At 34.3% G+C, this 13,324-nt stretch overlaps 1 protein-coding gene across 1 annotated transcript in view; it reads right to left on the bottom strand.

Moving 5' to 3' along the window:
- Positions 1 to 297: 297 nt before the first annotated feature.
- Positions 298 to 13,324, bottom strand: part of TMEM150B (transmembrane protein 150B) — a 26,693-nt gene continuing 13,666 nt past the window's right edge. The window contains exons 2-7 of the mRNA XM_072426527.1: positions 11,771 to 11,845; positions 10,426 to 10,485; positions 10,152 to 10,219; positions 8,335 to 8,462; positions 6,845 to 7,022; positions 298 to 4,680 (exon numbers count right to left, since the gene is read on the bottom strand). Of these exons, the coding sequence (XP_072282628.1) occupies positions 4,487 to 4,680; positions 6,845 to 7,022; positions 8,335 to 8,462; positions 10,152 to 10,219; positions 10,426 to 10,485; positions 11,771 to 11,835 (693 nt within the window). The 5' untranslated portion in view covers positions 11,836 to 11,845 and the 3' untranslated portion in view covers positions 298 to 4,486. The remainder of the gene's footprint in view (positions 4,681 to 6,844; positions 7,023 to 8,334; positions 8,463 to 10,151; positions 10,220 to 10,425; positions 10,486 to 11,770; positions 11,846 to 13,324) is intronic.

Genomic DNA, 13,324 nt, shown 5'->3' with positions numbered 1-13,324 from the left:
TCCCTATCCAGGTGATCAGTGAGGGATGCCTAAGGGCATCAGGATTACCTTCCACAGCACTGATAAGTAACTCTCTCCATCCTGGCAGTTCTTTCCTATAAATGGCATTATCTGCATGTCATTGTTATTGTGTGTTACAATAATGCATGTGTTATTGCAATGCAAAGAAGATGCAATTGGGCCCCTAATAAGGCTTCCTAAATGTAGTTAATAAGTACATTCTGAAATTTGTAGGTACAGTTTGAATTATATTTTGTTCTTCCAAACACATTCACAAAAAAATTATGAACGACAAGGTAAAAAATAAATGTTGTGTTTTATTAAGATATGTATATTTGGCACAGCTGCAGAAATAACGTAATAAAGATAACATACTAGCTTTTCCAGAAAAAAGACAATACAAGCAGGTAGACATACAAAATGCAGTAACCAGTAATTTTTTAATACTTTATTTCCCTATCACTTCTAAAAAGATGCTTTGGGTTTCTGCAATTTTGAGACTCTTTCATGGAAGTATACGTACACCCAGTTACTAAAATATCATATAAGATTAGACACATTGGTGACGACATTTAAAAATGTTGCTTTTATAAATTAGCAACTGGCATTAACATAAACCATGGAAATCCAACCATGAGGGTCCTTGTGTTTTGGGGTTACCATGTCCTGTCTCACAGTTGTGCTCCTGCATTGTCCTCGGGGCTTTTAATATAGTCTGCAAGTGGCCATCACGATACATATTATACACATCGCACATGTCATTACCCTGAGAAATACCATGCAGCTTTTGCTGGAGTGCATGCATGTAGAGAAGTAGTGGCTACAAAGATGCTGCAAGAAACCAGCAGTACTGAGAAGCAAAGGATTTAGAATAAATGAAAGCCAGTAATTTGATAAAATGGTAATTGTTTATGATACACATTGCTTTAGCTATAAAGAGAAACAATAGCAACTGTAATTCTTTAAGCTTCTAAATATTCCTATTAAATTACTGTAAAAAAAAAGGGGAACTCCACCAACCAACACATACACCTACTAATTAAAGGGAACCTGTCAGGATTGAAATATGAGAGCTGCCATTGTTTTTTTATTTTATTTAGGTATTCCAGGGCTGTGATCCCCTTTAAAATAGGTTCAAAAATATAATATTTTATTATGTTCATTTTGGGGAAATTGAGCCTGAATAATTAATAATAATCATATAAATGCACTGAATAATAATCATATAAATGTACTTATCATACTATGCCCTGTGGTACTATATTACATGTACAGTGGTGGGTGCCAACTATTTTCATAGCTTCCCAATACATCTTGATAAAAAAACACCCCAACATGTAACATAAAAAGGTAAATACTTGTGTAAATATTTTTGCATTGTGGTGCATTGATGGCCCATTGAAAATGAAAGGGCTGACTTAATAAAACTCATGTTAAAGCATAAATACATCTGTGGTAAAGCACAACAAAGCACTAGAGATGTGTGGGGGCCTTAAAGCTGAATATTCCCATCCCTACATTAATCCATCTGTAACTGGCATTCTTTCACAAGATAACATATTTGCTCTGGCTAAGTTCAGGCGGGTGGTGGGAACAGATGTTCCTGGGCAACGTCTGGTGGTTGGCAGCTTGCATCACTTGGCAGGCCCATCCACTGTGCTGGTTCTTAATAAACCTGTGTTTTAACCTTTGACAGAAGGTGGCAACCACTCATTACCACCCTATTCATTCCTTATGGAACATGTACCCCTTATGTAGTATCTCAACAGCAGGCATGGTTCATGAGCATAAGGAAGTGGTAACCAAACTGTGATCTCATCATTCATCTGAACTTAGCCTTATAGAACAATTGCAGCACTGGAAAATAAAAAATACAATGTTTAAAACAGGAGGTCTGGCTTTATTTATGAAAATAGGGGTATTTAAGATATAGGATAGATGTATTAGAGAAACCATTCATAACAGCCCATCTTTAGTGCAATTTAGAATCTGAAAATGAATATTTATTTACTAGAACAATGCCTGCTCTTCCTGCACTCCTGGTATTAATAACACCTGTATCAAAGTATCTGAAAGTAACAGAACTTGTTCCCCTAGAATGCATTGTGATATAGTAATGGAGATTTATAAGAATGATTAGTGTTTGCTATGGCCAACATAAACAGCAATTTTTTCAGATATTTCCATACAGGATACTCAGATATCATATATAGAACATAACCTGGAATAAACTGACAAATGTTAAAAAGAAAATCAACATATAATTATTTACACAAAACTTATTCTAAATTAATAATAAATTATTTCAAGATAAAAAATTATAAAATGATCTTAGAAAATTAAAAAACAAAAATATAATCTTATTTACATGATATAGATCATTTATCAATATACATGAAAGTTATTTCATTTACATTTATAGAATGATATTTGTGTTTTCATGCTAATGTGATTCTGGTGAAGGTATCTTTAATCAGAAATCTTGGTTAGGAATAGCTTGAGCTCAATTTCAAACTTTTCATTATATCTGTGTGAATACTGTTATTGGCCTTTTATCTTAAAAAAAAGTTTACCATCTAAAACAAATTAAAGGTGTCACCTAACTCTCCCTCTCCAAAAGTACAGTAACAATACTTTTCTTTGCTTTTTTTCAGATCTCACAACTGTTCAGGGACAGTTCAAGACAAAATAAGTCTATAGGTAAAATTGAAGCAGGGAATTTATTCCAACTTCGTGGAGAATTTGAGGACCGTGGGAAATTGGCCCATCCTCTCTAAAATTGACCCTACACAGGCCTATGTACTACTCAGTCCCAGACCCATGTCATAGGGCAGGTTAAAAAATAAGGCGCCTAACACTGTAAATGGGAGTAGGGGGAAGCCACATGTTTACCCATATCCAAGAAAGATGGGGTATTTTACCTCCCTGGTCGGAAGGAAGCAAAGTAATGAAAGATGAGTACCTGATTCTGGTTTAAAGAAAGGTCACTTTGGGTCAAATAGTTATTTGATTTCCCTTTACATTTTTATTTTATCAATTCTTTTCAAAAAAACATAAAATATTGCATATCTAGGGAAACGTGTTGTATAGTTTATTCTAAACACAAATCGGGTTATTTAAAGTGAACCTGAACTTTTTCCATTTAAGGATAAAATAACAAGGTCACTTAATAGTTTTCCTGCTTACTTTTTCTCAACTTTCCTGTTCCTTGAACTCTACCAGAGCAAAGTAAAGTAAAAATGGCATAAAGTGTGCAGACCTTTGGCCTGGAAAAATGCCAGCATTATCTATCTTAACATTTGATTATAAATGTTTTGAATACACAAAATGGTACTCAATATATATCTGTGTAGATGTTTGGTTTGATGTAGACTTTATCAAGAGAAAAAGAAATGTCAAGTCCTCGACTGAGGTTGTAAACTGTAATGCATCAAATTATTTCATAACCAGGAGCATGTATCCAGGGGATTGGTCTGTATATTCCAATATTCCACAATGAACAAAGAAGCGCTTACCCAAAGAGGTTTATTTAAAGCAGATATAAAAACTACTTTATAAATTTATATTAACTAGTTTATTCATACACTGATCGCAATTAGTTAAATGGATTTTAAATATAATATGGGTTTATATTTGCTACTTCTTTAATCCACTGCACAGCAGCACTCATTGGGAAAAGGAGGGTGAGCGCTCTGATGGGGGCTATACTGCTCTGCCCAATACCCATCCATCTAGTATAAAGCAACATATCCCCAAAATAAAAGGTTTCATACTTAATTCACCTGCCATTAATGCTCCTGATCTGCAATGTACTGAAGCATATAAAGAACCCAGCAGCTGCTAAAAACTCCGCTACAAAAATATACCAGCTCCAAGCTATCAGCACCCAGAATGAATGATCCTGCTACTGATCCTACATCGGGCCTGATTTATTAAAGCTCTTCCAAGAGTAGAGGAGACTATTATGGGAGTACCTGGGTGATCCAACAAACCTGGAATAGATTTCTTTAAAAAAATTTGCTATTATTTGGCAAATCTTTTCAATCCTGGACCAGATCCATTGCAGGTTTGCTGGATCACTCAGATTCTGCGATGATAGTCTATCTTCTCCAGTCTTGAATATTAGTCTTGGATAAAATAAGGTTAGTTGGTTTAGGTCAGAAACACCAATACATTCCCGAATAAATTATTAAGACGTCATAGATGCACAATGTACATTTGTGACCAAGTTTGTCTTCAGTTGTCAGAGTATAAATTAGACATTCATCAACTACATAATCCTAATTATAAACAAAAAAGAAAGAATTAAGTTACATTGAAATATATGAGACACAGAATATCACAGTAAAATATTGAAAAACCTTTGGCTCCTATTAAGGCATGCTTTGGTTGATATCCAAATGGAATGATAATCCTGATAAATCCCAATAAATTAATACCTATGAATTCTCCAAATACAAGTTCCACAGTGGGTGCATCAGAATTCCTATCTAGTCAGCGTGATAGTGGAAACTTGTAGTTCATTAGGAATGGCTGTCCTTTTCTTAACGTGGAAGAAGTGTCCATCAATGTGCCAAAAATCAACAGAAAACAATCCAAACAATATAAATATAATGATAGCCACAATCCATTCACAAATTGCAGCTATTGACTTCATTTTAACTGCAGCAAATGCAATCACTGTTAGAGTTTATTAAGGAATCATAACTCATAATCAAAGATATTGAAAATAAATGTGCATAATAAATGCTATTTTTGTTAACTGCTTTACCGACACTCAATGACAGACATTATGTAGTAGGGTAATTATTGGAACCCAAGGGGAATATGTGAAATAATTTGTCCTAAAACCAAAATTAAGCTTTATAAATTTGTGCAGCCCCCCGAAGCTTTGCTATAATGTGCAAGCATGCACAGCACATGACACACTTATAGCATACCTGAATGCAGAATGTCCATTTTATTTCAGATATGTTTATGTTCTCCTCTGTAATAGGAATATACACATATTTGCTTTGTCTCACAGCAGTTGCATTCATTAGAAAATCTCACTTCTCCAGAAAACGTTAGAAGAGTATGGGGGTATTTGTCGCTCTGATGGAAATCTACATAATTACACAAGAGCTGCCTCCTGTAAGAGACACAGACGTGCGGACTTAAGGTCTGCAACAGTTAGGATGTTATTTCTAGGACCAGTAAAAGTAAATTATGTGATAGATGTATTCAAGTAAAATAGGGTCAAGTAGAGAGAGTTTGACACTTAAAAATAGGCCTCAGTTTTTAACACAAGTATTTAAAATGTTACTTTTTAGTAACCAGATAAGACAGGCTGCATGTTAGTAGTGGTGGTGCTGTGAAATATAACTTGTATTATTCTAAACTGCAAATGATTTTATCCATGCCACCAGTGTGTCCAGCCCCCGCCATGATGCATATCCTATTAGGAGCTTGCTTCTTCAGTGCTGAGAAGCAAAAGGCAGCTGACAGGCTATGAAGAACAGTAAGTGTCTGACAGTTCCTTAAGGGTCCTTTCACACTTGCACATGCAAACCAGGTGGTAAGTTGCTCCATAGCAAATTCTGATACACTCTCGGGACTAGCAAGCTGCATTGTGTTAGCATGTTTGCACGAGTTGCCCTTGCATTTGCGGTGCAGTTTTTCCTCTACAAGAGAGAAAGCAACCACATGTCTAGAAATGTTTCTGCTTCCAGGAACTATGCTGCAACCCTAAAGTCAAACACATGCATAATTTTTTCAAGTATTACAAACCAATCAGGGGGCTTTTTAGGCATAATTTTAAAATAAATCAGAAAATAAAACCTTTATTTTTGAACATTAAAAGTATCTGTAAAAAAATGCACAACAGTAAGTACATAATGATATAAAAACATGTATATTAACCCTTTCACAACATAGTCTCACATGGATTAGATGAAATCTTTTTACTTTCGACGCGTTTCATGGGCCAATCACCGCTTCATCTGGAAAGAAACAAGACTAATTTTTGTAGAAAGGTACTGACAACAACACTCCAAGGTGGATATCTCTTCCACACAAAAAGAGTACTGACCGCAATACCGCAACACTAGGAGGATATCTGCTGGATGATATCTGTGGAGAGTCTGCTTATAATATCTTTTGAAAACACCGTTGCTTCCTTTTATCCTGGTAAACTGGATTGTAGACACCTAGGCTCACCTCTGGTTGTGTGCTCATACTACATGGCTGTCCGGTTTGGAGTCAGTACTCTTTTTGTTTGGAAGAGATATCCACCTTAGGGTGTTGTTGTCAGTACCTTTCTACAAAAATTGGTCTCTTTTCTTTCCTGATGAAGCGGGGATTGGCCCGCGAAACGTGTCGAAAGTAAAAAGATTTCCTCTAATCTATGCGAGACCATGTTGTGAAATGGTTAATATACATGTTTTTATATCATTATGTACTCACTGTTGTGCATTTTTTTACGTATGCCTTTAATGTTCAAAAATAAAGGTTAAATTTTCTGATTTATTTTATAATGTGTGCATAAAAATTCCCCTGATTGGTTTGTGGTACTTGAAAAAGTTAGGATTTGGTATCAGAATGTGGCACATTGGAGAAAAAAACTCTATGATGACCCCTAATAACAAAAAAATATACAAAAACATGCATAAAATAATCACCAACTCCTCCCACTTAATTGAATTAAAGCGGTTGGGAGAGTGGTTAAGCCTGTCGTACAGTGCTGCAGTTAAAAGAATAAATTAAATAATAAATACAAAATCTAAATAAAATCGCTATATGTATGATCTGCAGTGTCAGCATTTCTAAATATTAACCTGATATTTTATTATTATGTAAAGGATACTCATTATAATAAGTGTTGTGGTAGCAACACAGAGGATAAATCGAAGTGGACCAATCCAACATCCACCATGTCTTGGCTTTACCTTGTAGGTTAATGCTGTTTGCATCCAGAAATAAATATTACCGATGAAAAAAGCCAGGAAAGCTCCAACCAGATGTGTTTCAAGTTGGTTAGATTGCTGTGGAGAAAATACATATTTAATACATATTAAAGCTTTGTAACTAGCCAACACTCCCAAACAAATCTTAATTAACCATTACCATTTCCTGATGGATAGATGTATTTCTAACTACTTTCATTTTCATACATTACCCACACACCCTGGACTAAACCAGAAAGGTGGGATGAACATTAAAATGTATCACTGCTATTCCATATATTCGGGTGAGACTGTTTTCCTCAATTTCATGTAATAAGCATGGTGAGTATTGCTATAAATATTGTTTTTTGCCACTGATACCATGTTATTTATAACTGGCTATGTTTAGTAGCCTTTTATTGCAATCAGCCCGTGTGAAGCTTGAGTTTAAACTATTGTTACAATAGGAACATTGTAATTCATGTTTCTTTTCAATATTTTGTGCAGATTATTTAATTGATTTTTACTACAAACACTCAAATATAAACTGTATATATCTTACCTATTTTTACCTGAAAAACAGGAAAACCACTTTGAATTCAGTATAAAGTTAAAATAATAAATAATAATATAATATATAATAATATAATAAAGGTATATATATATATATATTTTGGCTATCACTACTAACATTCAATCATGGTTTGTACTTTGTGTATTTATGGTAGCTAAATCTAATTTTTAAAAGTTTAGTGTAAGAATTAAATGAAACACAAGCATTCAGGCAATGAGTTATCACTGCAGGTAGGACAAAACAGGACATAAGATGTCTATAAATATAGTTAGCTGTATGTATTTATTTATTTATTTTATACAGTGTTGACTTGTGTGTTCCCACTCTTACTAGAATACTAGAGGGGGTATATTAGACAGTTCATTTTGTATTTGGTAATTCTATGCACACATTAATAATGGAAAGCTAAAATTAAAAACATTCTGAATGTCACTCCAAAAGTTCTTCTGCAAAATTAGTATTCTATAATTACTATAACGTCTTTTGTTGATATTTCAACATCATATTTTGTCTTTCTGGTTTTTATTTGAGTGGTCAAAAGACTTATTGATCATTTCAAAAATGTAATAAAAAGGTAATTATTTTATAAAATCACTGACAAACTATTAAGTTACATTAGTAATTTTTGGGAATAGATTTAAATATGGTATCTGTCATCAGAAGTCTGTCTGCCTGACATGAAAATACCATGAAAAAAAATCCTTTGTACCAACTTTTATAAAAAAAACATTTGTTTGTCCAATAATGCTTAACTCACATACAAGTGTTAATTTTTTAGGTGTGTTAAGTTTTTGTTGAAGAAAGTAAAAATAGCTAATTTACATGTTGTAGACCGACCTGAAAATTAGCGACAAGAGACGTTCCTAAAGCACATAACAATCCCATTGCAAGACTGGCAGAGTTTAGATGAGAGTGGCAGCGATAGTCCCTGATTTGCTGAAATCGTATGACAGCGATCCAGGCCGCTACAAAAAAGAAGGTCATTCTGTATTAATGCTTTATTTAAAATGTGAAATTACTTTTTAGTTTTTTGGTATTATTTTATCAGTGAAGTGTGTACAGGGTTCATTTACTGCCAGCTCATAAACTTATAGAAAAGTAATTTTACCTAGATAGCACCCTGTAACATTTGTCCTGAATTACCCTGAAGAATCCGCAAACTTCCTGACAATGTGGCTGTGACTGTTTTGCTGCCTAATAACCATATATATGTAGTGTGAAACCATCTGCAAAACTATTTGCTAGTCCCATAATAATAATAATTATAGATCCAACAATGCTCCTACTGTGCTGATAACTCATCACCTTGTTGGAAACAAAATCTGCACCTGAGGACCTGTGGTGCATGCATCTCCCTGCTGCAGCTTCATTCATGAACCATACCTTTAGCAAGATGACCATCGCTATGCAAAGACACTACATTACAATGAATGGTAAGTCAAAATAGAAACAGATATGCTGCCAGTATCCTACAGGTAATACTAGTGACTGGGTGTTTGTCTTCTGCTTGCCCTTTGGGTACAGTTTCTGCAGATTAAGTCTTTTTTATTACTAAATGGTGAAATGAGATTACATACCCTTAGTAATGAAGATGGTAAAAGGACAGCAAAGGATAAAAAGAAGAAAAAAATGTGAATCAAATGTAAACTACAGATACCATCATCAATATAGATATAATATACTAAATATATTTATGACATTAGGTGGCATAAAATAGGATTAGGAAGATTATTTGTGGGTATTGCATGCAATTGCATGCTGACCTGTTTTTTAAAGCTATGTATTACAAAGCTGACATTCTCATTCTGATACTTTCAGCTAAATGAACGATCAGTTTATGAAGGATCAGAATGATATTTGAAGAGCCTGCAGCAGGACCAATATGATGGATCTTTCTCATGAGTTCCATTTAAATAAATCCTAGATTTCGAAAATCAATTTAGTATTTTTTTATTCTTCATTCTCGTTTATATGGATTAGACTTTGATTTTTCACAGTGCAGGGCAGGACAACATGTTTTGCTAAAGCCATTGCTGTAAATTTAGGAGATTCCCTGTGTACAGATCTCTCATAGCAAGAAAGTCAATAATGTACAATACTAGGGACTGGCTACCACATCTCTAAATACACATTAACAACCCAAACACAAAATGGGACTTTTTTAAAGATTTTTTAAAAGGTTTTTTAAAGATATTGTAATCATATTTAAAATGCTAAACGGAAAGTTCTTTGTCCCAAAGTTATGTAATTTGTGTATAAAACACATATTCCTAAAACTTGCTCCATACCCCCCTTCCCATATGCTTAGCTTGTTTTTTTTACAAAACTTTGTTATCAGTTCTCCTCTGCCACTGCTGAGTGTACAACAAATTGCAAACCTTAACCCCCCTATATTGTATCTCTGCTTTGTGACTCCACTGACTGAAACTCTAATTGTATGAAAAACACACTATTGAATGAAATGCACGCAAAATAGTAAAATTAAGCAAGGACAGGTGATACTTCAGCTCAGAGCACTGCCTCTCACACACTTTATCAGTGAATAAACATTCCTGCACAGATTGAATTACCATGCAAACAATAGAGAAATTAAAAACATTATGTAAATATATTGTCATTAAAAGGTATAAAAACTTAGGGTTAGGGTTACTTACCCATCATGGCACCCATGTTAAGAACTTGCCCAAATATGCAGCTCTGGGGAGGGTATGAGCCACACGTGCTGTAAAAAAAACAACATGGATGTCAATACTCATAAAAATGAGGGATGTACATCTTAATCCATGGTTTATGTCATGTGAAACAGGATTGCATGCAGAATGCTGTATAATAATTAAAAAAAAATTATCTTATCCACAGAAAAGTTGAACAGGAATGACAAATCTCCCTTTAAACAAAACTACAAATATAATATATATATAGTCCCACCTGATGTAGGGAAATGCTTCTGAGATGTTGACTGAACCATTATTCACTGAAATTGCATATCTGAAAAAGAAAATTAAGTAAAAAAATTGTTATTGAGTGATAGCATTTCCCTTAATCACCCTCAATTTTAATGCCCAATTTGAACGTAGACCCCCCTCCATCCCGCAATACACTCATTAGTAGGAAAGTTTAATAAAATGATCTATATGTTGCTGGGGCTTTCATTGCTGTTTCAAATGTCTTTCTCCAAAACTCTATCCGGGGTTATTAGTTTCAGCTGTTTTTACTATATTCCAGCAGATATCCAATATAGGAACATACATGGGATTGTGAACATTTCTGCAGTTAATGTTTGATGCTCTCAGAAATAATAATTTTGTTCAATAACAATCCTCATGATAGAACCACAACAATTACATCTTTTTTCCTATTGGAGGAAAAAAAAATAATTATTTGCCAGATTGGTTAGAATTCACAAATGCCTGCACATCAGCCAAGCTCATGTAGGGTCTCTAACTTGGAAGATTGATTCTAACATTCTCCTGTGGATCATGAATCATCTGGAGTTTTACGTAAGTGCAGTTTTTAACAGCTGTGATGTTTTTGATAGACCATAAGTAAGCCAGCTGTTTCTAATACAAAACATGATGTAAGCTCTATGTGCAATTATTGTAATGTTTTTTTTGAAAGCTGGGGTCAACAGACATTTGCAAAGCTGACAACAAGCTTTTCTGAAAGGGGACCTGTGGTAGGAAAAATATGTAGGCTGACCTGATAATTTTGGTTGTCTGGCTGTAAATCTGATCCAATGACTTAAAAGACTAAAGGTTTAAATTAATTGAACCAGAATGTCTACAAATCTCCTTGATGGGCATTCTTTTTGGGATCAGTGACTTTGGGATAACGCCATCCAATTGCTTTCCAAATACTGCTGATTAGCAAGGATCCAGGGGTGGTTCCTCCTATAAATTAGTGAAAGATCAGCAAATTGTCTCCCATTTTTGAAAATGGAAAATCCTAATAAAATCCTGTCTAAGCACCAATATCATAGAATGTATTAAATTGTATTTATTGGCCACTTCATGTCTAAGCCCTGCCAAATGCCCTGCACAAGGAAACTTTCCCAACGATTGGTATGATTGCTCTCATCAAATAGTTTGTTGGTTAAGTTTAGCTAAGTCAGAGAGTGGAACAGAAGATGATTTTTTCTGGCAATTGAAGGTCAGACATGCCAGTTTGTTGATAGGATGTTTAGAGTTAAATTTTTAAAATGGACAAGTTCAGTACAAAAAAGGAAATGTAAAAATATAGCATATTATTATGCAGAATGGAATAATCAACTTACACTATCCATATACCAGTTGTAGCCCATACTGTCAGGAAAATTGGCAAAAGAGCCCACGCCCACATAATTTATATTCTAGAAAAAAATATGGTTACAGTTAATGATATATAGTTATGCCAAAAAGTTGCAACAATTTCAAATATGACATATATGCTATAACCACAAATTTGTGACATAGTGAATTCTATACATGATGACATGTAGAAAAGTAATATTGAATATGATGGTGACTTTGACCCGACATTTCCTGAATCAAACAGGCAGTACTTTCAAGTTAAGATACCATAGAATCTTAAGTAAATTTTTTTATACACTGAGCCAATACATAGGCTGTACACCTGTATGATAAAATGAGTGAAACAAAACATGCATCCATTACATACAAGTAATGTTAAAATAAAGAAAAACACCATTCCATCTTTATAACCATGGTCCAGTCTTCTTTAGCAGGGATAATTTTTAATGTTTTTAAATTTAAAAATGAGCACATAGAGCAATATATTGTGATGGCTTTAATCAGCACCTGTGAAAAGGAATCACACATTACCTAAATGTTTAATAAACAATCCTAGGGGTACACAATTATCAACGTCTGACCATTTATAGTGTGAATCAATAATTACAAATCCAGATTGATAATCAGACGACCTACAAGCGAACCTTTCCAAACCTATAGATATAGTTAACACATAGGCCCTGATTTATTAAAGTTCTCCAAGCCTGGAGAGAATACACTTTCACTAGTGAAGCTGGGTAATCCAGCAAACCTGTAATGGATTTCCTAAAAGTCAAGCTATTTGTTAGCACATGTTTTCAGTCCTGGACTAGATCCATTCCAGATTTGCTGGATCACCCAGCTTCACTGATGAAAGTGTATTCTCTCCAGTTTTGGAGAACTTTAATAAATCAGGGCCAATATCTGTTAGTTAGCAAACATGTCAAACGCTTTAGTCCAAGTGGATTACTTCTACACCCACTCCTTTATGTTTCTGTTACTCCTCATCAAAAAAAAATAAATAGGTTCATTTTTTTCATAACGCTATAGTATTACTTTTCATTTTCTTTTTTGCTGAAACTTTTTATATTATCACTTCCAATCCCTTACATACCGTTCAAAAAAATGTAACTAGGTGAAGACAGCGATGCCTTGTTAAATACAGGACAACATACGCTTTGATCTAATTCAACGGAACCAAGACAGTCATTAATGAATCTCTGGAGGTGACGGTGGAACAGTTAATTACAAATGGCTTCTTGATTCTCCCTTATTTTAGATTTTTAAAGAAATTCATGTTTCCTAAAGTGCCCTAGTTAGCAGGTAAACCTTTGAGCTTTGGGTTTAGATATACTTTACATTATACATGTCATAAAATAAATATGGAGGGTGCCCTTGCTAACCTCTCTTCTTTAACCACCTGGGCATTACACTGATGTCTAGATTTCTGTACCAAAAGCGGTACACTGTTTTTCATGAAAAAATTTTTTTAAATTGTAGACCTGTAACTTACAGAAATATGTCCGAACAAGGGTCTAGTAGATATCATGAATATAAAA

Source organism: Pyxicephalus adspersus, chromosome 11 (genome assembly GCF_032062135.1).
Source record: "Pyxicephalus adspersus chromosome 11, UCB_Pads_2.0, whole genome shotgun sequence".
In the NCBI taxonomy this organism is placed as follows: domain Eukaryota; kingdom Metazoa; phylum Chordata; class Amphibia; order Anura; family Pyxicephalidae; genus Pyxicephalus; species Pyxicephalus adspersus.
The sequence above is the reverse complement of the archived record's forward strand: the minus strand, read 5'-3'. Positions and strand labels throughout refer to the sequence as shown.